The sequence below is a fragment of the Pipistrellus hanaki genome, assembly GCF_964339955.1.
Source record: "Pipistrellus hanaki genome assembly, chromosome: 2".
NCBI lineage: Eukaryota > Metazoa > Chordata > Mammalia > Chiroptera > Vespertilionidae > Pipistrellus > Pipistrellus hanaki.
The window spans coordinates 189,562,377-189,587,483 of record NC_140504.1 but is presented as its reverse complement, the minus strand read 5'-3'; the positions used below and the strand labels follow the sequence as shown (position 1 = coordinate 189,587,483).

General features: G+C 53.0%; 2 protein-coding genes across 2 annotated transcripts; one reads left to right on the top strand and one right to left on the bottom strand.

The window, feature by feature from the left end:
- Positions 1–565: 565 nt before the first annotated feature.
- PLA2G2C (phospholipase A2 group IIC) lies at positions 566–18,505 on the bottom strand. The gene is made up of 5 exons (XM_084875181.1): positions 18,481–18,505; positions 12,303–12,415; positions 10,248–10,392; positions 8,802–8,905; positions 566–1,765 (listed from the first exon to the last, which is right to left on the bottom strand). The coding sequence occupies exons 2-5, from the start codon at positions 12,340–12,342 to the stop codon at positions 1,596–1,598; spliced, it is 459 nt and encodes a 152-aa protein (XP_084731307.1). The 5' UTR covers positions 12,343–12,415; positions 18,481–18,505; the 3' UTR covers positions 566–1,595.
- On the top strand, positions 17,849–24,446 carry UBXN10 (UBX domain protein 10). Its single transcript, XM_084875124.1, has 2 exons — positions 17,849–17,897; positions 23,104–24,446. The coding sequence occupies exon 2, from the start codon at positions 23,119–23,121 to the stop codon at positions 23,962–23,964; it is 846 nt and encodes a 281-aa protein (XP_084731250.1). The 5' UTR covers positions 17,849–17,897; positions 23,104–23,118; the 3' UTR covers positions 23,965–24,446.
- The last annotated feature ends 661 nt before the right edge of the window (positions 24,447–25,107 follow it).

Sequence of the window (25,107 nt, the reverse complement as noted above, 5' to 3'; positions counted from 1 at the left end):
GCTCAGAGACCTTGAAGACCCACTCTGATGGAATGAACCTCAAGTTTCCCTTCAGCATTTACTACAGCACATGCAGGCAGAGCAAATGGGAAGAATAGACCAATTTCCCATGTGACTGTGACCGTGACCATGTGAGCTGAATCAGGCAGAGCCTAGGAGCCCTCTGCAGACTACCCACCTTGGGCTTTCCTTTCTGTCTTCATACCAATGATGTATCTGACCTTGAACTTCTAATAGCTGCTATGGCTCCTAATGTTCTCCCAGACCTGATTTTGTATGTTTGTTTTAAATCTCTGAATTCCTACTGCCCAACACTATGCATGGCCCAGAGCAGGAGCTCAATAAATGTTTGTTGGGTGACTGAGTGAACACATCCCTCTGTGTGTTCCCCATCATTCCATGAGCAAGGCCTTCATCCCCCCAACCTACCAGGTAAGTGGCAGGGACCATGTCCCCAATCTTTCCAGGGCCTCCAGGCACAGCACATGCGAACCCAGGAGTCTCAGTGAGTGAAGACCTATTACGCAGTCAGCTATGCTGCACAGCAAGCCACACCAAGACCAAGTGACTTAAAACATCAGTCTTTATTTAGCTCACGGTTCTGCGAGTTGGCAATTTGGCTGGGCTCAGCCGGGCGGCTGTTTGGTCTTGGCTAGATTCCCACGTGTGTCTGTGGTCAGCTATGGGTTGGCTTTGCTGATCTTCACCAAGCATTCTCACATGTCGGAGGACTCAGTGGAGACGATGGGGCTGATGACTCTGGTCCAGGTGAGCTCCTGGCTTCCGGCAGGCCAGCCAGGCTTTTCCTCATGGCAGAGGCATGGATCCCGAGAGAGTCTAATGTGCTACACCTAGCGCCTAGACTGGGGAACTGGCAGACCATCAGTCCCACGACATTCTATCGACCAATGAAAGTCATAAGCCCAGCTCAGAGTTCAGATTCAAGGGGTGGGGAAAACCCTCTACTTCGTGATGGGAAAAGCGGAGTGTCACATCTTGTGAGGTGAGGATACTAAGAGGCGAGAACACTGGGGCCGCTTGTTGATGCTCTCATGCTTTGTCTCCTGAGAGGTGACAATGGCATCAATTTTCTCTCCCCTGAGCCTTTTCAGAAGGCAGAACTCGAGCCAATGAGGGACAAGGACCGACTGTGCCTCAAGGGTCCAAGAGGCCCCTTGCTTTGCTCACAGCTAGATCTGGACTGTGGGCCCATTCCCCAAGTCCACCCTGCACCCTGATCTGGGGTAGGAGTGGGGAGGGGGAAGAGGGAGACCTTAGGGAAGATCCTGGGGCCTCTTCTCCCCTGGGAACTTCCTAGGGTGGGTATTGGGGACATCTCTCTATGTTGTCACCTTGTTTCATTGCCTCCCACTGCCTACTGCCATGGGCACGTGTCACTGATTTGTGCATACACTATGGTCTGTCTCCCTCCATTGAATGCCAAGATTTTGTCTTTGTTGTCCAGCCCTCTGGTGCTGAATGACAAAGGAGTACCACCCAGCTGGACTCTGGCGGGTGAGCTGCACAGACTGGAGCCTGTTGGGATGATGGGAGAGGGCTTCCTGGAAGCGATCCTAGAGCAGATGCTGAAGATCCTAGCACTTGAGTTTACGCCTGCCACACCGGGGCCGGCTCAGGAAGAACTGCTTGAAGTTTTTCTCGTAGGTGGGCAGGTTCTCTTTGAAGCAGTATGCAGACTGCTTGTCGCACTCGCAGGCCCTCAGCCCACAGAGGCAGCCGGCACCAGGATAGAGGGCACACTCACCTGCGGAGAGACAGAGGGTTACTGGGAGCTCCCAGCTCACGCCCGGGGGTTGGGTCTAAGTTGTGGAAAACAGTGCGCTGTAAGGGCTCAGGGGTTAAAAACAGAAAAGGGAAGTCACTTGAAGTCCTTTTCCTTAGGACCCATGGCCTGATCACACCTGGACGTGTCACAAGTACTGGCGTAAGGAGCAGTCGAGAAGGAAACAAGAGTTGTGGGGGGTGGGGGCTGCATGGAGGGAAGATCCTGAGTTGGTGCACCGGGGCCATTTCCTCAAAACTCATCTCATATTTCCAACCCCTTGCTTGACATCCCGCATGGACCTCTCAGGCATCAACAACTTGAGATGCCCAAAGTGAATTCACACTGTAAGCGCTCCCTCCGCCCACCATGCCCGCCTCCTCCCTTTCTCCGGGCTCAGGAAATGGCACCACCTCCTACTCATCCGGAAAGCTAGCAGTCAACCCTGGTCCCTCCCCTCCTCTGACTTTTCACATCTCGTCCACCAGCAGGTTCCATCGATGTCCCCGTGTTTAAAATGTCATGCTCTGCCTGCTTCTCCTGTCTTCTCAGCCACCCCCCAAATCCCTGTCATCACCAGCTCCCCCCCCCCCACCCCACCCCCAATGGAAGGAAACATGCAGGAACCTTCTTCAAATGGAGCCTGGATTAGGGTCACTCTCTTGCTTAAAGCCCTGCTGTGGGTTCCCACTATTGGGGGAAGACATCCCAAAGCCTTGCCACAGACCCCAAAGCGGGCTTGCCCTGATCTGGCCCTCACCGAAGCCTTCATCCTCACTGTCCCTCGCTCTGCCACTGTCACCCTCTCCAGGCACACCAGCCTCTTTACGGCATGGGTCTTGCTCTGTCTTATCCCAGGGCCTTGCCACTCACTCTCCTCTTTGTCTAGAACAGTTCTCTCCAGAATCTTCGAGTGGCTAGGTCCATCCCCATCCTTTGGGTCTTGGTCAAATCTGCCCTTGTCAGACCTGAGGCTCTCTCCAGCCACTCTCCCTCACATCCTGCTTATTCCATTGGCTGTATTTTCATACCTGGTACTTCTCTTATTTATTTACTTGCTTATATCCACCTCTCCTCAATGGAGTGTGAGCTCTGTGAGGCTGGGATGTTGTCTGTCCTGTCCACCACAGTGTCCCCGGTGTTCAGAATAGAAGCTGGCTCAAAGTAGGTGCTCAACAAATAGTTGTTGACTAAATGAACGAAGCCTCCATGGGCCTTTGGGATCAAGTGTCTGCCCTTTGGCTGAATTCGCCGCTAGATGGAGATCTTCTGTTTATTAGTCAGAGCTGTGGTGCTGTGTGTGCGTGCGTGTGTGGTGTGTGTGTGTGTGTGTGTGTGTGTGTGTGTGTGTGTGTGAGAGAGAGAGAGAGAGAGAGAGAGAGAGAGAGAGAGAGAGAGGGAGAGAAGGGGGTGGTAAGGCACAGATTTCTCTTTCTAGATAACCACACCCAGTTCTACTCTCTCTTTTAAGGGAAACATGGAACTGACAGCTTTAGGATAGTCTTTCTCATTCTGTGAAATACACTTTCACAAATGAGACAGAGCAAGAAGATCCGCATTCCTGCCCGGGGCTCACCAGGCCGCCTGCCAGGCCTCTGATGCCTGCACCAGGCCTCTGCCCAGTCTCAGTCCTCTCCCTGGGTTCTCCTGTCCAATCTCAGGGCTTTAAGTACAATCTGAGCACTGACGACGCTCCTGCTCTCAGCCCAGCCAGAGGGCTCCCTCGAGCTCTAGACTCCAATGCGCTCGTGTCCACTCAACATTCCTCATGGTGTCTCAAACCCCGCATGGCACATGACAAGTGCTTGCTGTGTCTCTGGGGCCCACTCTTCTGCCACCTGCACAAGCCCAGAAGAGGACACCATTTGCCACAGCTGCTCAGGCAGGGAACCTCGGTTCTGCCTCTTTCCTTCCCACCCCACATCCAATCCACCAGCAGGTCCTGCCAATTTACCCCAACACACCCAGCACCTGACACTGCTCTTCGCCTCCACATCGTCCCCCTGATCCAAGCTGTGGCGACTCTCTAGTGCTACGGAAACAGTCAAGTACAGTTCCCCCTTTCCTCCCCTGGCTCCCCAAGTTCTCTGCAGTGGCCACAGTGGTCTTTCTAAAGCAAAATGAGTGCAGATCACTCCCTGCCTCAAAGGACCCAACAGCTTCCCCTACAACTGAAGCAGACAGTGAGCTCCTGGCCCTGTCCCCCACGCGTCCTCTCCCCTCCTTCCTGTCTCCTCTCTCCCCCCACCCTGGCCAAATGCCACGTCCTTGGAGAGGTCTTCCTCAGCCCCCTAAAGCAGCCATCCTCCCTCCTCCTGCCTTCATCATTCTTTACCCTGCTGCCTTGTTTTAGATGCTTCATAGCACTTGTCACTGCCTGAATGTACCTTTACTTCGGACTATTTTATGATCTATCTCTCTACTTAAAGGCAAGCTCTTTCCAGGCAGGGAGCTTATCTTATCACTCGTGGCCCAGTGCATGAAATTCATGCACAGGAGGGCAGGTGTTCCTCAGTCCAGCCTGCACCGTCTCCAATCTGGGACCCGTTGGGGGATATCTGATTGTGGGTTTAGGCTCTCCGGGAGTGCTGGCTCCTAACAGCTCATTTGCCTCCCTGATTGCCCCTAACCACTCTGCCTGCCATCCTTCTCACCCCCAACTGCCCCCCTTGTCAGCCTGATTGCCCCAAACTGCCCCTCCTACAAGCCTGCTCACCCCCAACTGCCCCCATCTGTCAGCCTGCTTGTCCCAACTGCCTCCTCTGCTGGCCTGATCGCCCCTAACAGCTTCTGCCTTGGCCTCGCCACCTTAGCTTTGTCTAGAAGGATGTCTGTAAGGTCACCCGGAAGGTCTCCTGGTCTAATTAGCATATTACCCTTTTATTAGTACAGACCTTCAGCCCTGAGCATGGGTAAACATGCCATCACTCCTGCAGCTGCCTCACTGGCTGGACTTATGCGACCTGTGGGGCAGCAAAAGGACCCCATCCCAGGGGACTGGAAGCCAGGTTCTCGGCCCTAACCTGCTGCCCACATGTGTGCTTCTCTCCAAGCCTGTTCCTCAGCTTTCACATGGGGCTAAAGATACCTGCATAGACTAACGCTTTTTCATTCGCTCACTTATCGAACAAGCAGGGATTGATTTTCTGCCACGTGTCTGGCCTTTGTCTAGGATCTGTGGGTACAGGTCTGAGTGAGCAGATCCCACAGTGCACACAGCTCCAGGGGCATCCTTCTCCGTGGACTCTGAGAATGAGTGTCCACGAACAAGACACGCTGATTCCCTGCTCTCTGGGAACTCACATGCTATTGGGGGGAATGTTGATGCAAAAGTAAACGAGAGAATTTCAGGTGGAAATAATTGCTAGGAGAGAAAAACGGTGATGTGTAGGGAAGGGAAGGGTGGTGAGGAATTAACTCAGTAGTAAAGGAGGAAGACCTTTGCAAACAGCACTTCCCAATGGCTACCAAGTTCGCCTTTCCCCCTTGGGCAGAAGGAGAAGTCTCCTTGGCTGCAACTGGCCTCTGGTCTCCGCCTCCCACGGCCAGCGGCTTTCTTGCACAACATATGCATGCATATGTGGGTGAAGGGGGCTGTCACCAGGGCTGCTCTTCAAGTCCCTTGCAAATGCCAAGTGCTTATGTAAGCCCACTCAAAGGAGGGATAACCTCCGGGCAAATCAGCCCCAGGGCTCTGGTTACAGACCTATCTCTGCCCTGATCTCCTAGTGACATTTAGAGACATGGACAGAGCAAGTTGTTTTTCTCCTTTCCCTCCCCTGCTCTCCAACTGCATCCCAGAGCAGCCACTGGTTGCTAGGCAACCTGGGACTGGGTTTGGGGGCAGGATTTCAGAACTGGAGACTGGGGAGCAATTAACCCTTGGAGGGCAGCTCTTTGAACCTCAGTGTAACTGGTGTTGGGGGGCGAGGGGGTGCTTTTATTCTATAGAGCGTCCATGGCTTTAGCTCAAGGAGATGCTTCAAAGAAGTCTCTCCACGGTAATAGAGAAAAATCCCACAAAGTAAAGGGGAAAAGAAAACGGAGATGAAAAAAGCAACTTCTAAAAGGAAGGGCACCTGGTGTGGGCCAGAGCCTTTGGTTGGGTTACCTCAGTCACTCCTTACAGGGACCTCATGAAGCGCATATTATCGGCTCCATTGTACGGACAAGGAGCCAAAGGCCCAGGTGGTTTTGCACTTACCCAGCCAGAAGGGGTGAAGCTGGGATTCAGACCCAGCTCTGCCTAGCTCCAAAGCATTGCTCCCCCTGGGCCTCTTAGCCGGGCTCACAGAGCTAGAACAGAAAGATCTGGGGCATCGGCCTTTCTTTGCCCCCTGGGCCAGGGCTGGGCATCCTGATGAGTGTGCTGCAGATGGCAAGACGCATTTGTGTGGTCTCCCATCAAGGGCACCCATCACCCTCCCGCTGGGAGGCCAGTGTGAGGCAGGAGCCCCAGCTCTGGGGTCAGAGGACCTGGGTCCAAAGCCCAACTTTCCTTTCCCTGGCTGTGTGACCTTGGCCATCTCACATAACCTCTCTGAGCCTCAGGGTCCTCCTGGATAACGGGGAGAATAATGCCCACCTCAAAGGCATTGGGGTTGTCATGGGGGTTCCAGGTGCTGTCACAGACACTGTTGTTATTATACCTATTTTATGGATGGGGAGTCAGAGGCCAGAAAACCCAGGCCAGGCAGTGTGTTCCAGAGCCTGGGGAGACCCAAGGCACAGGTATTATAACCTTGCCTGTGGCTTGGATCAAGCCTTTCTTCTCTCTGGGCCTCGGCCTCTCTGTCACTACCATGAAGGGTTGGCTGGATGGTCCCAAAGGGCGCCTTCAGTCCCGGAGACACCAGGAGAGCTGGGCCTGAGGCAGCCTTGCTCAGTGCCCCTGGTCCCTGGCACAGTGCTGGGCCTAGGCAGGCACTCAGTCATCACAGGGCAAGTGAAGGAAGGTCCATGGGTCTCCCTTAAGGTCTCAGCGCCTATAGCAACAGACCCGGGACTAGGACCCAGATGACCCAGGTCTCAGTCCTATCCCAGGAATCAGACCTTGGCAAGGTGGGGTAAGGATGAAGAGGGGGTCAGCTTGGTACTCACTGGCTGGTCAGCTGAGGAGGGGGGTGCTGACATCCTGGTGGTGACAGGGAAGTGTCCCTGCATGAGAATTCTCTGAGCAGGGCTCTGTCCTCTGGGAGCCCTGATCGAGTTTCAGGAACAACTGTCCAGCTCCCAGCCCCTGCCTGCACCTCCTGCCACCACTCAGCATGTGCCAAGCAGAGGACAGTTGGCCATGCCACCACCTGGGGCTCCAGCCTCCGTTCCCAGTCACTATCCTCTGGGGCCCTGGCCTGTGGTTCGGATTCCCCACACAGGAGGCGAAGGGAGCTGCTAAGGGAGCTTCCCCAGGTGTGTTGTGCCTAGGCCAGCCCTTGTGGGCACAGCCAGCCCACAGCACCCAGGGAAGAGGCGTGGTCTAGGCCTGGGACTGATGGAGGGAGGGTGGGGGAAGTCCTTTGTAGTTACTGACATTCCATTTCCCACCCCAGGACACTGTTTCCTTCTTCCTCGGTCCCTGTGCTTTATCAGGACATCAGAGGAGAGGGTTGCTTGAGTACATTTTCTCTAAAACTGATGCCTTTCCAGCCATCTGAGATAACACTTGACATGACAGATGGTAAGATCAAGATGAAAAGAGGCGAGGAGAAGCCAGTGTGAGAAGACAGACAGCAAGACAGCGAGCCAGGCTGGGGAAACAGCTGGGGGGCATCTCTGTGGGGTACCCCTCCCTCCCCAACCAGCTGCCAGGCTTCTCCCCAACACTGCCCTACATCCCTAGGTGGGGCCTGGAGGGGTGGGAGAAGGTGGTCAGAAACTTGGTCTGGCCTCCAGAGGGCATCAGAGGCCACAGCAAACTATACTCTGGGGGCAACCTTCTCCTGCTCTCCCTCCCCTGCCCTTGTATGAGGCCCAATCCCTTCCCATCTCCTTGGACATGACCTTGGGGTCTCACAGAAGGGACACTTTGCTTTAGGCCTGAGGGTGGTCATGGCCAGACAGCTCCTAACAAGAAGTCTCCTTAAACTCACATGGGAAAAGGAGGTTCTCTCCCCATTGACCAGGTGCCTGTGGAGGCCCAGAAGCAGACGGAACTGAAGCTGGCCCTCCCGAGGCAGGGGTCTGGGCTCTCAGCCCACTGCGTTTCCTGTCTCACCCCCGAACTGGGAGACTGCACAGTCTCAGGCCATCCTGGTGTGTCCTGAGCCAGAACTCTGGGTGGGGGTACTGAACACGCCCTGTAAGGGGGGAGATGAGGGCAAGAGAGAGGGTGGTTCCCTGACCTCAGGAGGAGACACGAACTTGCAGACACACTCACGGCTGTGAAGAAACACACAAGGAAAGGGGTCCTCAAGCGCAGGGGCAGCGAGTGGCATTCCCAAGGGAACTGTGGCCCAGGGCTTCCCAGGGCACTGCTCTTTAGGCTGAACTTGCCCTACACACAGCCACGCCCCAGCAGCCCCAGAACATCCCCGAGAGATCAGGACCATGCCCCATGTCCTGGACACTCAGTACTTGCTCTCCTCCTTGAATGGCCTCCACGACATGTGAGTTCCCTTCCCCCGACCCTCCTATTTACTTGTGCATCTCCCATGGCACCTATCGCAGTGCTTGGCATGCCATACCCCTTACCAAATATCTGTTCCACCGAAAGACAGCTGAGCTGCTTCGTTAACTCAGGACAGACATAAGGAGGACGTTGCCAAAGCCAACATAAGCTCAAGTCTACAACTGTGTATGGAGCGCATGCTACACGCACTGGCTCCATGCTCCCAGAGAATTCTGGGTATGGCCGTGGGCAGGAGAAACCGGGAGAAACCCAGCACGGACTCCCAGGAAGCTCTGGCTCTCGAAGCACTTGGGAAAGTCTCGCTCCCTAAATGTTCTCGGGGTCCAGGAGGAGGCGGCCATTGAGGGAAGGCTCAGGTTCAAAGACATCCCCCACAGAGAGGCTACTCACAGACCACCGTGCTGTTGACCACGTGGAACTGGTAGCCGCTCAACAAGGGCTGGCAGCCCAGCTGCTTCAGCTTCTCGTAGCAGCAATCATGGGCCAGGCAGCACCTGGGGGCCAGACCAGAGGGGGAGGGGCTTTACCGTGGGTGGGCCCTGGAGGGAGGGGGTCAGCTGAAGGCCCTGGGTGCAAAGGACTCACCTGCCTCCTCCCCATGGAACAAGAAGGTGCTGAAGATAAGGAGGTAAATTAATAATAATATTAAAAATAATATAAGTAACCACTAACCATTAGCTCCCCACACTAACCCTAGGAAGTGCCATCACTGTCCCCATTTCACAGGGGGCGGAAATGAGATTCGGAGGTGATTTTCCCAAAAGGACACAGCTGGAAAATGGCAGCTCCGGACTCACCTGTAGCTCTGTGTACTCATTCATTATGCAGTGATCTTTTATGAGCACCTACTATATGCCAAGCACCGTGGTAGTCTCTAAGGAGGCGGTGGTCAGCACAAACACCTAATGTTTCAGTGCTTGCTTTCATGATGCTCAGAGTGACGGGGGGAGGGGAGGGATTTGAGGGGGGCAGAAAGGGAAGACATGTGAGGTGAGGAAAATGCTGGAGGGCGGCTCACTTCTTCAGCCAGTATATAAGGGGCAGGAATGCAGGGACCTGGCACGGATCTAAGACATGGAAAAGGAAATCCTTCTGCTGATGCCCTGGGCCAGACGCTTGTCTTCCTCCCTCCCCACCCCTGCCCACATGCAGCTCAAAGCGCTTAGAAAAGTCTCGCTCCCTAAATGTTCTCTGGATCCACGAGGAGGCGGCCATTAAGGGAAGGCTCAGGTTCAAAGACATTCCCCACAGAGAGGCTGCTTGGTCTTAGACAAGCTCTTAGCTACCTGTCATCTCTGGCTAATAGTGTTATTTCTCATCTGCCTTTGAACTTGGACAAGGAGGGCACAGAACTTCAAAGGGCCCGGACTTTAGAACAGGCAAATTCTTGTTCAAATCCTGACTTTTCCAAACTGGTCCTCGGATTCTCTCTCCTGGAATTCGGACTGGAAGGCAGCGGGTCAGTCTTGCTGCGCCCATAATCCTAAAAACCGGGGAGCTGGGAGAAGAGCACGTTTGTTGTGAAAATTGAACGTGTTTCTAGAACTCTGAGCAGGACTGACTCCGTAATTTGCAAGGCCTGGTGCCAAATGAAGACACAGGGGTTTGCAGGTGGGGCAGGTCCTTGCGAACGCTGCACCGGCCACACGTGCAGGAAGTTGGCCTTGATCTTAAGCACCTTGAGATCGTCCTCCAATTCCCATTCCGCTTTTTTCTCGCCCTCACCTGAATTGGTTTCTGTTACTTGCAATGCGGGATCCCTGACACACACCCTCCTTCAAACATAGATTTCAACGCAAATGAAATGCGGGGGTGGGAGGGGGTGTCCTCACTTACCTGTCGGTGTTGTCCACGGGGGTCCCCTTGCCCCCGAGCCCACAGTAGCAGCCATATCCATAGTAGGAGAAGAAGGCACTCCGCCCTGTGATGTGCTTGACCATCCTCTGAAACTGCCAGAAGCTGCTGTGGGTGGGGGCTACCACTGCCAAGGAGAAAATCAGGAAGAGGAAACAATGCCACGAGAGCCTGGCATTCATAGGTCAATGCTCAACCACTGAGCCACACCAGCCGGGCAAAAACATACTACTTTTAGTAGCAATACCTCTAGGCCAGTGTTTCCCAAACCTCTCTCATGATGAGAATCACCTGGTGGAGTTGTTAAAACACAGATTCCTGAATCCCAACTAAGAAGTGCTAAACTAGAATTTTTGGGAACATATAGGTAAAATTGCATACCTAACTTAGTGCTCTGTATATAACATCTGTCTTAGAGCACTAGTTAAGTATACAATTTTACCTATATGTTCCCAAAAATTCTAGTTTAGCACTTCTTAGTTGGGATTCAGGAATCTGTGTTTTAACAACTCCACCAGGTGATTCTCATCATGAGAGAAGGTTGGGAAACACTGCTCTAGGCAATGGGATTGAGGAGGTAGGTGGGGAGAAAAACGTGCAACATTTTATTTTATATATTCCCGGGTGCATTTTCACTTTTAAAAAAATATATATTTTATTGATTTTTTTTTACAGAGAGGAAGGGAGAGAGATAGAGAGTTAGAAACTTTGAAAAGAGAGAAACATTGATCAGCTGATTCCTACATACCCTCTAATGGGGATGTGCCTGCAACCAAGGTACATGCCCTTGACCGGAATCCAACCTGGGACCTTTCAGTCCGCAGGCTCTATCCACTGAGCCAAACCGGTTTTGGCTGCATTTTCACTTTTATGCTGTATGATTCTCTTTTATGATGCAAATGTCTAACTTTTCTGTTAAAACGTGTTAAATGCATGTGTGTGTGCAAAGTCCGGGAGGACAGACACCTGACTCTTTAAATCAGTGTTTCCCAAACTTCTCTCATGATGAGAATCACCTGGTGGAGTTGTTAAAACACAGATTCCTGAATCCCAACTAAGAAGTGCTAAACTAGAATTTTTGGGAACATATAGGTAAAATTGTATACTTAACTAGTGCTCTAAGACAGATGTTATATACAGAGCACTAAGTTAGGTATGCAATTTTACCTATATGTTCTCAAAAATTCTAGTTTAGCACTTCTTAGTTGGGATTCAGGAATCTGTGTTTTAACAACTCCACCAGGTGATTCTCATCATGAGAGAAGGTTGGGAAACACTGCTTTACACAATTAATCCGAGAGTCAAAGAGTTTCCAATAGAACCGCACCGTTTCCTGTACATTCTTTTACATCGAAGAGGTGTGCCATCTGACCTGCTGGGAGCGATGACTCATGATTACCAGCTACTCCATAAGTCACCGGAAGAATGCCTTTCTAATGGAAAAGAATTGTTTCTAAATTAGCTAGCTGGCCCTATCTGGTTTGGCTCAATGGATAGAGCATCGGCCTGCGGACTGAAGGGTCCCAGGTTCGATTCTGGTCAAGGGCATGTACCTTGGTTGCGGGCACATCCCCAGTAAGAGGTGTGTAGGAGGCAGCTGATCGATGTTTCTAACTCTCTATCCCTCCCCCTTCCTCTTTGTAAAAAATCAATAAAACATATTTTAAATAAACAAACAAACAAACAAACTAGCTGGATGTCTGTGGTTTTGTTCTAGAAGCCACACTATCTTAAATAAAGGCAACTAGCATCCTGAGGAAAGACTCCTGAAGGGGTTGTGTGTGGAAAGATAGAGTCCAGCAAATGGTTGCAACCTTTGATTTCCCAGAAGTTTTGGGAAATCCTAACACTGGGATCAAGCAGGAGGACTTCGGCGGGGGCCTGTTCTGCCCCTGATTCTCTTTTGAGCGACAGCTGATATCCCCTCGCCTGATCCCACCTCAGGAGGGACTGCCCCACAGACACTCACACACAGGCCGGCGGGGGGGTGAGAGGGGGAGACAGCGTCCCGGAACTGCCCCGCTGCTCCCTACTTACAGCAGGACGTGAAGACCACGAGCACCCCGAGGACCTTCATTCCCGAGGGGACCAGGGGGTCCGAGGCGCCGCGATCACAGCTTCCTCGGGTGGCTAGGGGGCAAGGTGAGCGCCTGTTCAGGAGGAAATGACCAAATGAGATGAGGCCATGTGGGCGCCAAACCCCAGCCACAGGGCCGTCCTTGGAAGGCTCCAGAGGAGAGCCCAGAGCAGAGAGTCTTTAAACCCAGCCATCTCTACCATGACACTTTCTGGTAGTGAGACGCTAGTAAATATAAAGATAAAGAAGGCTTCAGTTGTTTAAAAAGAGCAAGTTTGTGGTTTTCCAAACATGTCTTTCTTTGGCAACACTATCCCTTCATCTTGTTTTTCTTTTTCTTTTTCTCTTGAGGAGTCGGTATTTCCTCCATCCCCAAGTTTAAAGGCATGTATGTGGCCCATGACGGATTCCAGCTTGGGAAAGCCTAGCCTGTTTGCAAGGTAGATAACACCCACCCTGACACACACACACACACACACACACACACACACACACGTTTACCTTCCTTGATGCCCAGATATCTTATTCATCAAGTTAGCCCCTAGGTTTCCTCTTCTTAAAGTGACACTAAAAGTGCCTATCGATCATCTCCAACATTCATGAAGAAATGACAAAATGCCGGTGTTGTTTTCCTTGAAGGCTCCCGGGTATTCCATTATTTCATCCTCAGAAAACCTTGAGCAGCTTCACCATCATTTCAGAGATGGAGAAACGGAGGCCCAGAGAGTTTGAACAACGTCCTTGCTCTCCTCAAGCCCCTGACTGCACAGACTCATGGGGACCAACTGAAACAATTCAATAAACCTGCTTTGTGTTATCAAACGCCGTGATAATACGTTTATATTTTATATAATACATGATAATAGAGTGATGAGCATTGCTCTACTGATTGCACAATAAATGCCTTGGAGCTCAGAGGTAGGAAAAGTGAATTCACCTCTACAAGGAGGTGGCATTTGAGGGGGCCTGGATTTACCTTAAATGTGCATTCTGTTCCTATATACCCCTCACTACAACACCCCCCCACCCCATCTGACAGTTGAGAATCCAGGGCACAGTGAGAAGTGACCTGAAAAAGATCCACATAGCTACCAAGGGACAGGGCTTAACCTCTGGTCACTGACTCCGCCCAGTGCTTTTGGCACCTCACCAGACCCCTGACTAGACCTTTTGTTTGTGTAGCATTTTGAAGGTCACAACATTTTCACAGACCCTGACCTTCACAGCATGACTTAGGCAGGACAGACATGGTTCTCTCCATCTGAGGAATCACTGCGGGAGTTTTGGATTGTGCTGAAACAAAACCAAGAGGCCTACAGACTTGATGAAGGGCGAGAGCATAGTAGGGAGCATGCATGGCCTCCTATGCCAGCCTCTAGGGCAATAGCCAACAAGTTGGCAGGTGCTTAAGAGCTATCCCCAAAGACCCATCAATTCATCTTACATAGACAGTGATAAAACGTGGGTTGGCTTTTTCCCCACGGAGAAGATAAGGAGGAAGGAGCCTGAAGGATCTGCAAGTCAAGGCTCATTCCAATTTGTTCATCTCTTTATCCCAAAAACCTAACTAGCTACGTGCCAAGGACAAACCAGCAATAACGGTAAGGGTGGGTAACATTTGCATCACACTCATTTTACACCTTGTACAGTTTCTGAGCACTTCACACATATCTACTCATTCTGTTCTCACATTGCCCAGCTAGGTAAGTTCTATTGTTTTCCTCATTCTGCAGATAAGGAAACTAGGCACAGAGAGATGGGCAGTAAGTAAATATTTGGGGAATGAATGAATGAGTGAATGAATGGATGGATGATCCGAGTACAATCATGCTTCAAGTCACAGAACTAAAAACAAAACCACACCCTACTGAGGACCAGCATAAGGCTGAGCACCATTGGACTATCTGATTGAATCCACTTGGAATAGTCCTGAGGGGGCACAGACAATCAGCCCCAGTTTATGGATAAGGAAATAGAGCTGGGGAGAGGCTAGGTGCTTTGCCCTGAAAACTGATGGAGCCAGAACTTAACCCAGGTGTGTCTGACTCCAAAGGTGGCACCCCTCCCGCTTGGCAGTTCTCCTGTTTACCTGTGGGTCACCGAGCGACGGGCCGTATCTATCCAAAACACAACCAATGACGGAGCATCCAAGCAGCTGCCACAAGACAGCTGTTCTAGCAACGCATCAGCAGCCTCTCTTTGCTCAGACACAGAAGTTAAATGGGGATGTAGGTCGAGTGGCTCCTCTTAGCAGGGAGGCAAATGAGAGGGAGAAATGCTTAAAACAATAACTGATAAAGCCAGCGAGCCTGGGGACATTGAGTATAGGGGCAGATGGCTCTACCCACATCAACAGTACTGCTCCCGGAGCACAATGACAGACTTTGTGTCACCCAGAAAAGGTTTCGTTTTGACAGAGACTGCAAAGGTGAAAAGCACATAAGCTCCTGCCTTCAGCCCAGCCTGGGGGGAGGTCATTTAGACTGCAAGCATCCAGATATCCTTGGGGTGGGGAGGATTCCAACTGGTGGCTTGCTAGATCTCTCAAGAGGAAAGCCAGCCGTGGGGTTGGCATCACCATCATTATTCGTTGAATTCTCATTTTCCAAGCACCTATTTTCATCATCTCCACACAGCGATCCTATTCTTATCATCTCCATTCTACAGATGTGGAAATGGAGGCCCCTAGAAGTTAAACCAGTTACCCAGGTTCTCAGCCAAGATTCAAAGTTGACCACAGTGTCCATGCCTGCAACACCTGTGATGGTCCCATCGGTGGATACAGATGAAGTGCCAGGCATGAAGATGAGAAGAGCTAATCTGATGGTGAGGGTGCACGGTGCTGCCATCTTGGTTGGGCATGTTCTACTGGACCAAAAGGGACCCAAAAAGGCCCATGAAGTCTGAAGAGAGAGACGGTGTTCCAGAAAAGTCTGCATGAAAGAGGTGACTTTTAAGATGAGCCTCGAAGGGATCAGCAAATTTGAACTAACTTCCAGGAAGAAAGCAGGGTGGAGTAGGCATGAGAAAAGACCCTAGAGATGAAAAAGTCAAGGGCCCAGGTTTCCTTTTGGGAAACCAGTTGGCTGGAGCTCAGGGAGAGAGCTGGGGAGTAGCGGGAACCATGGCTGGGAAGGAGAGAGTCTACACGGAACTGGCATGGCGGTGACCTCTGGCCACGTGACTGAGAACCCACTTTGCAGGTGGGAACTACAGGGTCTGTCCTTTGCGGACACCTTCTTTAAAGAAAGGTGAGAAAGAGACAGCAGAGGCAGCTGTCTCCTTAAAGAGCACGCAGGCACAGCAACCGCCTGGCCAGCTGCCTTTCCTTCCCTCCAGCCTCCCTCTCATTTCATGCTGTGCATTACATGACATCGGGAAGCAAAAGACACTGCAAATATTAAACACACCTAGGCACAAGCACCATTTCACTGCCTGCCCGCGTGGGCATGTACACACTCCCCCCCCCCCCCCCACACACACACACACACTCAAAGGGGGCGAGAAGCCAATTTGATTTTCCAAAAGATTGCATAATTCCTAGGTGATATTAAAATAGCTGATGAAGAATTCACTTTAATCTTTCCTGGGTGGGTGTTGCCGGGCTGAAGCGCATTGCTGAGCTATTTCTGACAGAATCATATACAGGAAAGAAGCCACCAGCCCAGAGTTGCAAACCTTTATCAGCTCCTATAGCTGCCACCTCCTGCACCTTCTGGGGGCCTCAGACCCCTCCCTGAGTGTTCAGGATGGGGGATGAGGTGACCATAGCAGCAAGTCTGCCCAGCCCCGGCCTAGGCCCTCACCTCCCACTTGAGGTGCTTCCTGAGATGGGCAGAAGCACCACTGCTGCAAGGATTACCTCCTTCGCAGCCCCAAAGACCTGCCGGTGCCAAGTGCTTAGCACATAATCATGTCCAGCCTGTGCCTGCTCTTCCACACTTGGCTCCAACTGTATTGAAAATCATCAATCTCATTTGTCACTCTCTGGGGGTCTTCTCAACCCAAAGGAAACATCTTGAGGAGGGCTGGAGTCATGCTCATGTAGCAAATATTTTGCCACCGGGCTGGGTAATGAATCCCAATTTCCTCCTCTGATACGGTTCTTGAATATCTACTAACATTGCCTTTTACTATGATAGTCACTACGTTATTCACCTGCATATTCCAAGAGTCTAGAACAGTGCCTGGCAGACCAGAGCCCCGATAGGACTCCTTCTGAAGCTATCTTCATTCCATCGTGGAAGAAAGACGACTTCACCCATGGAGCTCTGAAGGGTAAGGGAGCGTTAGGTAAAGGAAAGGAAGGGCGGGGGGCTGGGGAGCTTGGAGAAGAATCTTCTAAGCAGAGGGAACAGCAGAAGCAACGTCCTGCGTTGTGATGAGGGTGTGCATCCGTGTGGCCTGTGACAGAGAACAGGCCTCTGGGAAGTCCTGGAGGAGCCGTCCGTTTTGGACAGAATCAGAGGGTGGATCCCCTGCATTGAAACAGGAGGGAGAGGGGAAAGCAGGGAGACAAGTTGGTAGGGCTGATGGCAGAAAGCTGAGAACAGTTCCACCTGATGGCTTCTATTGTCTCTCTGAAGAGAGAAGGAAGTTTGCCTTCTGAGTGGGAGGAGGGAGCTTTCAGGAGAGAGAACAGGTTTGAAATAGCCAGGGCACAGAAAGGAGACAGCACAGGGCGGGGGAAAGTGGAATGATTTCTGCGTGGGCTGAGGCTTTCATGGAGGTTGGAGATCATCCCGTTATTCAATGTAATGTGGCCGGTCAAGATCTCTTCCGTGCCCAGGTGTCAGCGGGCTGACTGAGGTTTCGGTGAGTGGGAGGAATGGAGAGACAGCAGACAGGGCCTAGAGGATTCTTGCAAGAAAAACAACTGGGGGGATGGACCAGGGAAGGAGCAGGTTGTGAGGCAGGGGGAAAGCAGAGGGGGCAATGAGCGGAGCCTCCATGATGTGGAAAGACAAACGCAGTAGGAGCTGCTGGAAGTGTCAGAGGTCATCATCAGGAAGGTCAAAGCAAGAAGGTCAATGTCGTTGAAAACAAGGTCCCAGCTTGGATGTGGACATGAGGAGGTCTGGGATCTGGTTTGGAAAGAGTTGCACCGAGGACAGCGAAGGCAGATAGAGTGCTCCCCAACTCAGACAGATGCCTTGAGAGCAGCCCCTCAGATTCTGGGTTCACCAGACATCAGTGAGTGCAGCAGCCTCATCTAAACACTGGGGACACTGGCAGAGTCAGGCCTGACTCAAGGTCACAAACCAGGGCTAGAGGCAGCGGGCCCACTCTGCAGGGCCAGCCCAGGGCAGAGCCAGGCGCTCACCTCCCGCGGAGATGGAAACCAGGCAGGGAGGCAGGTGAGATCCCCGCCAGGTCCACCTCCTCCGCCTCCGCCCAGCACCTGGCCCCCACCCACTTCAGCCCCTCTTCAGGGCCTGGCCTATTCCGGGACCAGACCGGAAGCACGTGGCCCCCCACCAGCTCGGTTGCCCGGGAGACCGGGGCTGTTTACCAGTGGGACAGAGCCCGCTGCGCGGATGGAGCGGAGAGGAGAGGTGAGCATGGCCCCCGCTGGTCCAGAGAGCCAGCGCACAGCCCCTGCCGCCTGAAAGGGAAGGGGGAGGCCAGACCTGAGCCCCACACACGTTGCCCAGACGGGCTCCACCCCCCCAAGCCGGACTGGGCGAACCCTGGGAGATAAGGGCAGGGGCCCTGAGAGTGGAGGCTACTCCCCAGTGCCAAAGCCAGCCCGGCCGGAGCTCACCGTTGCTGGAAGACACCACTCCGGGGCTCTGCGGCAGCCGAGGGGCCTAGGGAACCGTTGGGCCATGCCCTTCTGGTAGGGCAGGACAGACAGGACACAGATCCAGAGGGACAAAAGGACATCCCGTCACATGGAGAGGCCGGAACCAGCTCTGAGCCTCCCCCAGACCAAGTGCTCTTTCACCCAAGTCAGCTCTCACTTTCTGCAAGTTCTTCCTGGCCCCTCCCCATCGCCTCTGCCAGCTGCTGAGGCTGGTTTCCCTCTGGAGCTGCCTGGATTCTTGGGGCCAATGGAGCTGCCCTCCCCCCCCTCCCCCCCCCCCCCCCCCCACCTACCCATTCCCCTGGGAGTCATCCCCACTTCCTTTTCCAAACCTTTGATCCCTTGGTGGCTTGTGGTCCAACCTCTCCACGCCCCCTTTTTACACGTGGCTCTCTGCACCGGACAGCGTATTCCAATCATGAGCCCTGGTGAGGACTGGGAATGGCCCCAAAGCTTTCTCACGCTCAGGCCAACTGTCATCTCCTGCTGGCTCTTCTGAGCGGTTTCATCCAGAAAGCATTGCGAGGAGGGGTGGGAATTGGCAGGGGGAGAGTATTAACTGATCAATATTTTTAAAAGACCGGTTCACAAGTAGGCCCCCTCCGTACATCCCAGCAGGCGGTACGTGGGTGGTCATATTTTATTGCACTTGCCGTCGATTTAGATTTGGGCTGTGAGTGCAAGAGGGTGGCCTGACCCCGTGGTGGGTGGAAGGGAGGCGGGCCCGGGGAAAGCAGGAATGTGGCCACAGCTTCTTCTCCTGGGGCGGTTTCCTTCCTTCTGGTTGGCTTGGCGATTAATCTTAAGGAATGCGCACCTGCCCTTTTGGCAGCTCCTTGGAAGCCATTCTCAGTGTTTGTTTCCCGACTCCTAGCAGGCCTCTGGACCAGACAGTATGTTTACGGAAACAGGCCACTTGCCGACGCAGCCGGCAGCTTGATGGATGTGCCTACGCCCAGATCTTGTCAAGTCACTTTGTGGTTGTGTCTGCCAGGCCTAGAGGTGGTGAAGTGAGCCGAGAGGGGATTATGACGGGTGCCACACAAGCCTTTCTTGACTGAGCGAGGCAGGCAGCGCCTCTGGATGCGAGGTGTGAATATAAAGGCATGAAGTTGGCCCCGGTCCCCGCACACCTGCCTGCCGCACCTCCCCTCTCCATGTCCTCGATGCCAGGGAGAGTTGGTGTTCCCGCCACGGGGCAGATGGTCCCTGCACTCGGGAGGAGGCAGTGGGTTACGAAAGCAGGTTCGATGGAATGATTTTACCTGAAGGAGGTGTTAAATCTCTAAATAACCACGAGTGGGCTTATGGGAATTAGTCACCACCCAGGTTGCGCTCTGAGATAGCTCGCAGTCATGGTAGCTTATGACCAGCGTGTCTTGACTCTGACACCCCCTGAACATGGATAATTATATGGTGCCAGGAGGTGTAGAAAGTACAGGCACAGATTCCAGCTTTACTGTTAAAAATAATCCAGCAACAGAGCGCCCGGGGGGCCGCATGACTCTGTTCGCCCAAGTTGTTAAGGAAGAGGTTTCTAAGTTACCAAGCTCCCTGACAGTAAAGCCTTCCCCAGGCATGTGTGGGAGCCGGGAGCCAAGCCTGTGATAACTCCGTGGAAGCTGTGGCAAATTAATAGCCATCCCGCGAGGGGGAGGGTGGGCAGAGAGGGGGCGTAGTGTGCCTGTTGAGCTTATCTTTGGCAGAGCAGTTGGACAATCATGACCTCCTCGCGCTGCCCTGAGTTAAAGTGCAGAATTGCTTAATTACAAGTGAAAGACGTTAGAACTAAACTAAAAGGGGGAGAAAAACCCAACACATTCCTCGCAGTTGATCAGAAAATAGGTTAAATTACGGAGACGGGCAGGCTGTGTTGATGCCAAGGAGAAGGCTCCTGAACTCCCAGCCGCCAGATTGGGTGTGAAAGCCGAGTGAGAAGTGGGAAGTGGGGGTGTTTGGAAGACTGGGCCTGTGAGCAGAATGGAGAAAAGACAGAGGCTGTTAAGTAGAGAGAGAGAGAGGGTAGCTTTGCTCAAGACTTTGCACCGAGTAGGACTTCAGGAAAGTGCAGGGATGGCATGTTTTGTCCGGCTGTGGTTTGAATGGAGAGGAAGAGGAGACTCTTGAAAATAGGCCACAGTGGCAGCGCCCACAGAACGTATCGGTTGCTCAGGGTTTGGTGATAAAGGTAGCATGGAGTAAGTGAAGTTGAAGTATTTAAGATTAGAGCTTAGAGTGAGAAGGGATTTATCAGAAAACATTAATCTCATATGTGTGAGGCAATTTCAATCGGTGGTAGCCCGCTGAAATCCACCTCCTGGCATTTCTGTGCAGTGGGCAGGGCAGGCACGAGTCCCAGCTCAGTGGTTGGCAAACTCATTAGTCAACGGAGCCAAATATCAACAGGACAACGATGGAAATTTCTTTGGAGAGCCACATTTTTTAAACTTAAACTTCTTCTAACACCACTTCTTCAAAATAGACTCGCCCAGGTCGTGGTATTTTGTGAAAGAGCCACACTCAAGGGGCCAAAGAGCCGCATGTGGTTCGCGAGCCTCAGTTTGCCCACCACGGACCCAGCTGGTTAGAGATGACTACACTCCAGGGAAGAGCCCCGAAGCAACAGGCAAGGCGATTGGGCCTAAAATAATAAAAGCACGAAACCAACAGAAACCAACAGCAAAGAAACCCCTTAATCATTTAATTAAATCTTCCCTTTGCACCAAGCCCGGTGATCACGGCTTTATCTACATTATTTCATGTCACTAGCTTCATGTTTCAGATAAAGAGGCAGACCCAGAGGTATTTAAAGAATGCCTTCAGGGTCAAATAGCTCATCCCATCGATGTGGAAAGTGCCATACTCGCAAGATGGAGTCACTGCCTGTGGTCGCATCGCTAGCTCGAGACAGAGCCTGAAATAGAACCCAGGTCTTGGACTCCAGGGCGCGTGTCCTGTGCAGCCAAACGTGCTGCTGCTCAGGGACCACGAGGCACCAGGAGGTTGCCAGGCCTTTAGAGGGCTGGGCAGCCTGTGGCAGAGAGAACAGCAGTCACAGTAGTAGCCAGGATTCAGAGGGAGGCAGGAGCCCAAGACCGAGCAGTGTCCTGGGAAGAAGTGACCGGGGGCCAGCAGGAGGAGGTGGCTGTGACTGTGCTAGTGAAAGGGCTGCCAAGATGGCCAGGAAAGAAGGGAAAACCTGTCTAAACCGGTTTGGCTCAATGGATAGAGCGTCGGTCTGCAGACTCAAGGGTCCCAGGTTCGATTCCGGTCAAGGGCATGTACATAGGTTGCAGGCACATCCCCGGTAGGGGGTGTGCAGGAGGCAGCTGGTTGGTGTTTCTCTCTCATCGATGTTTCTAGCTCTCTATCCCTCTCCCTTCCTCTCTGTAAAAATTCAATAAAATATATTTTTAAAAAAAGAAGGGAAAACCTGATTTGGCAGTTGTGGGCCGCACAGGGAAATGCTCACGCCTCCCACCGTGCGCAGGCACCCGGCTCCTGTGAGCCTTTGTGGGCACTCCTGAGCACCCCGGGTGCCAGACACACATACGAGGCCCTCTAGGTGTTTGCGAGGTAGCTGGGGAGACAGGAGCGTTAACAGCAAGAGACAGAATGTGGTGGCAGGCCTGGGTTCTGTTTCAGGTGCGGCTGCTCGCTGGCCGTGACCCCGGGGCAGTGGTTCCGCCTCTCTGGCTCCCCTGTCTATAGGACCAGCTTGGGCCCAGAGTCCCCTTCGCCTTTGGTCTAGGACAGTGTTTGTTCATGACGGCTTGCGGGCCAGATCCCGCCCACCGCCACGTTTCTGTGTGGTTCGTGATCCAAGAAGAGCTTTTAGACTTTTAGGCGGTTGGGGGGGAAAAAGAAATCAAAAGAAGAATACTATTCTGTGTCACACGAGAACTATCTGAAATTCAAATTTCTGTGTCAGCACAGGAAGGTTTATTTAAATACAGCCACACCCGCTCATTTGCATTTGGCTGAGCTGGGTACTTGTGACACACAGTCTGAAAATGTTTACTATCTGCCCGTGTACAGAAGAGGTTAGCTGGGCCCTAGTCTAGAACCCGAGGACGCCCCTGTAAGATCTGGCCCATGGGCGGGTCAGCAATGGGGCCACCCCCTCCTCTCCCTCCACCCCTGCTGACAAGGGTTGGGGTGTTGGAGGGACAGTGCACAAGACGGTAGGAAGGAAAAGCAATGGGCAGATGGGTCAAGAGGAAAAGGACTGAGGGAGAAAGGGCAGTGGGGAGTCACAGAGGGTGGCTCATCCACAGTGAATACTGGACCAGCGCTAACCACTGTCCCCTGTGTGGGGACGCCCTCTAACAGCGTGCAGGGGAAGTTGGCTGGTCTGCCCCTCAGCTCTTGCGTGAAGCTGAGCCTGGCTCTCCTGGGCGGTGACTTAACAGGGGTACATTCACTCCTTAGAGCACAGGCAGCTCCTGGTACCGCGGCTTCGCATAGTCATGTGTGGGTGATTCTGTGCTACAACAGCAGGGCGGAGGACCTGGGACAGAGACCGTGTGGCTCCCAGAGCCAGAACTGATGGAAAAAGGTAGCCGACCCCTGGCCCTTTCCTTCTCAACATGGTCTCTCAGCTTAACGGTTCCCCCAATTAAGAATCAGAATTAGTCCCCACCCTAGTCACTCTCTGATGGAATACTTTATCTTCTTCCTTGCAGTTATCACTCTTTGAAAATACCTGTTTATGTCTAGGCTTAACACTTGTCTTTTCTCACTGTAACAATATAAGCTGCAAGGATTTTGGTTCACTGATATAGTCCGATACCTGAATGAATGAATGAATGAATGAGTAAATGAATGAATGAATTGCAGCTGGTGCCCCTCTCCTTTGTGGCCAGTTGTCTTATTCTGGCACCTGGGGAGCGAGTGGATCCAGAAGTGCCAGGGCATTTAACTCACGGCCTCCTCTCTTTCCTCCTCTCCCGTAGGGGTCTTGAGAAGCAATGGCCACAGAAGCCCCTGTGAACAGAGCCCTCCCTGAATGCAGCACGGTGGTCAGCACAGCAGCCGAGTGCTTCATCTGGCAGCCAGACTCGCTGAGCATGCACGTTATAAGGCCCAAGTCCGCCAAGGGCCGCACGCGGCCGAGGCTACACCAACCCCAGGACGCGGGGGTGTGCTCTCACCGCACGCCACCTTCTCCGCCTTCAGCCATTCCCTGCGAGTCGCTGAGCAGCCAGAAGCCAGGAACCTGTGCCTCCAGGTCCCCGAACCAGGGCGCTCCCCACGAGGTCCCCGAGCTGCTGCAACAGGTGCCCATGGGCGCTTCCTCCTCCCTCAATAAGTACCCGGTCCTTCCCTCCATCAACAGGAAGACCCTGGGGGAGGCGGGCGTGGAAACCGTTGCTCCGAGGGCCGGCTCCCTGCAACTGAGCAGCCTTCAGGCTCTTTACCAGGAGGAGGCCGGCACCACGAAGACCAGCCAAGAAGATTCCAGAGCTGCAGCTCAGTTCCTGGAGAGGAAGCTCGCCGTCCAAACCAGGAGACAGAGCTCCTCCAGGGCCGGAGACCTGGAGGAGCCATCTGATCAAGAGCCGAGGCTGCTGCTTGCCGTCAGGTCCCCGTCGGGCCGAAGGTTCGTTCGCCATTTCCGGCCCACGGATGACCTGCAGACCATCGTGGCCGTGGCCGAGCACAAGAACAAGGCCACCTACCGCCACTGCAGCATCGAAACGATGGAGGTGCCCAGGAGGCGTTTCTCTGACCTCACCAAGTCTCTGCAGGAGTGCAGGATCCCTCACAAGTCGGTGCTGGGCATCTCGCAGGAAGATGGGGAGCAGAGGGTCTGAGTCCACAGCCACCCAGCTGGGGTCCCGGGTCTCTGAGCAAGGAGCATGCTCAGGGGCCGGGGCCTCCCGGGCCGGTGGTTCCAAGTGCCACGTGAGCCTCGCGCAGCGGTGATTCTTGGGACTCTCGTCTTCCCAGCGTCTCCCTTTAAGCAGTGAGATCTGCCCCTGCACCAAGTGCACCAAGAAGATTCTCTCCGGTTGTTCGATTCTCTCCACCGCTGGAGTGAACTGGTCAGTGACCAGGGTGGTTCCTGCAGCAGCGTGGACAGGCCTTCTCCTTCCCAGCGGTTTGGGACCTTCCTGGAGCACCTGCTCGCCTTTACAATGATCTCTCTCTCTCTCTCCTCCCTCTCTCTCTCTCTCTCTCTCTCTCTCTCTCTCTCTCTCAACTCTCTCTGCCAATGGTTTGCCCTTCTGTATTTGATGCAGGATTAAACACTTCCCAGAGAGGATTCTAGCCTGGTAAATAACCAGGGTTCAGGAAATGTCCAGCTGGCATTTGTCTTTCTTGCAAAGTATTTTCAGAAACAGGTGGTGACCCTGAGTTGGAAGCAGCCCCTCCACTGGGCTGCGGTGGCCAGACTCTCCTGGGGGTTTCGGTGTGTGAGAGGCGGCTGCGGAGGAAAGAATGGGACTTCTGCTAGTACACCTCTCCCACTACAGCCACTGTGTCTAAACACCTGGGAGCTGAAAAGCAAATCGCCGGTAGCTGCCTTGGAACGAAGACTGACCAGGGTTAACATCTTTTGGCAGCTACTCTCTGAGTGCAGAGTTCTTCCAAAACTGGGAAAAGCCAGTGTGATCTGATTTTCTTAGTCAGTAATGAGCCTTTGGTTTTGTAATGGCATAAACCTACAAGTCTACAGGTTTGTCCTAACAGCCCCCCGTTTATCGGGGTGTGGATGCACTGTTTTACCCTCCCAGTTTCAGTGTCGTACCTTCTCCAAACACAGAGGCTCCAGCGGTGCCCCTGTTCTCTGACTTAGGACCCCCCGAAGGGGGTGGGCCCCTGGGTTCCGTGTGACATGTGGTGCCTGTGCCGAGAGACCATGTGTCCCCGTGTCTGGCTGATTGGCATGAGGCACTTCTGACCGCCTTAGCCTGTGGCTGTGTTAAAGCCACAGAGTCTTATTTTTCCAACTC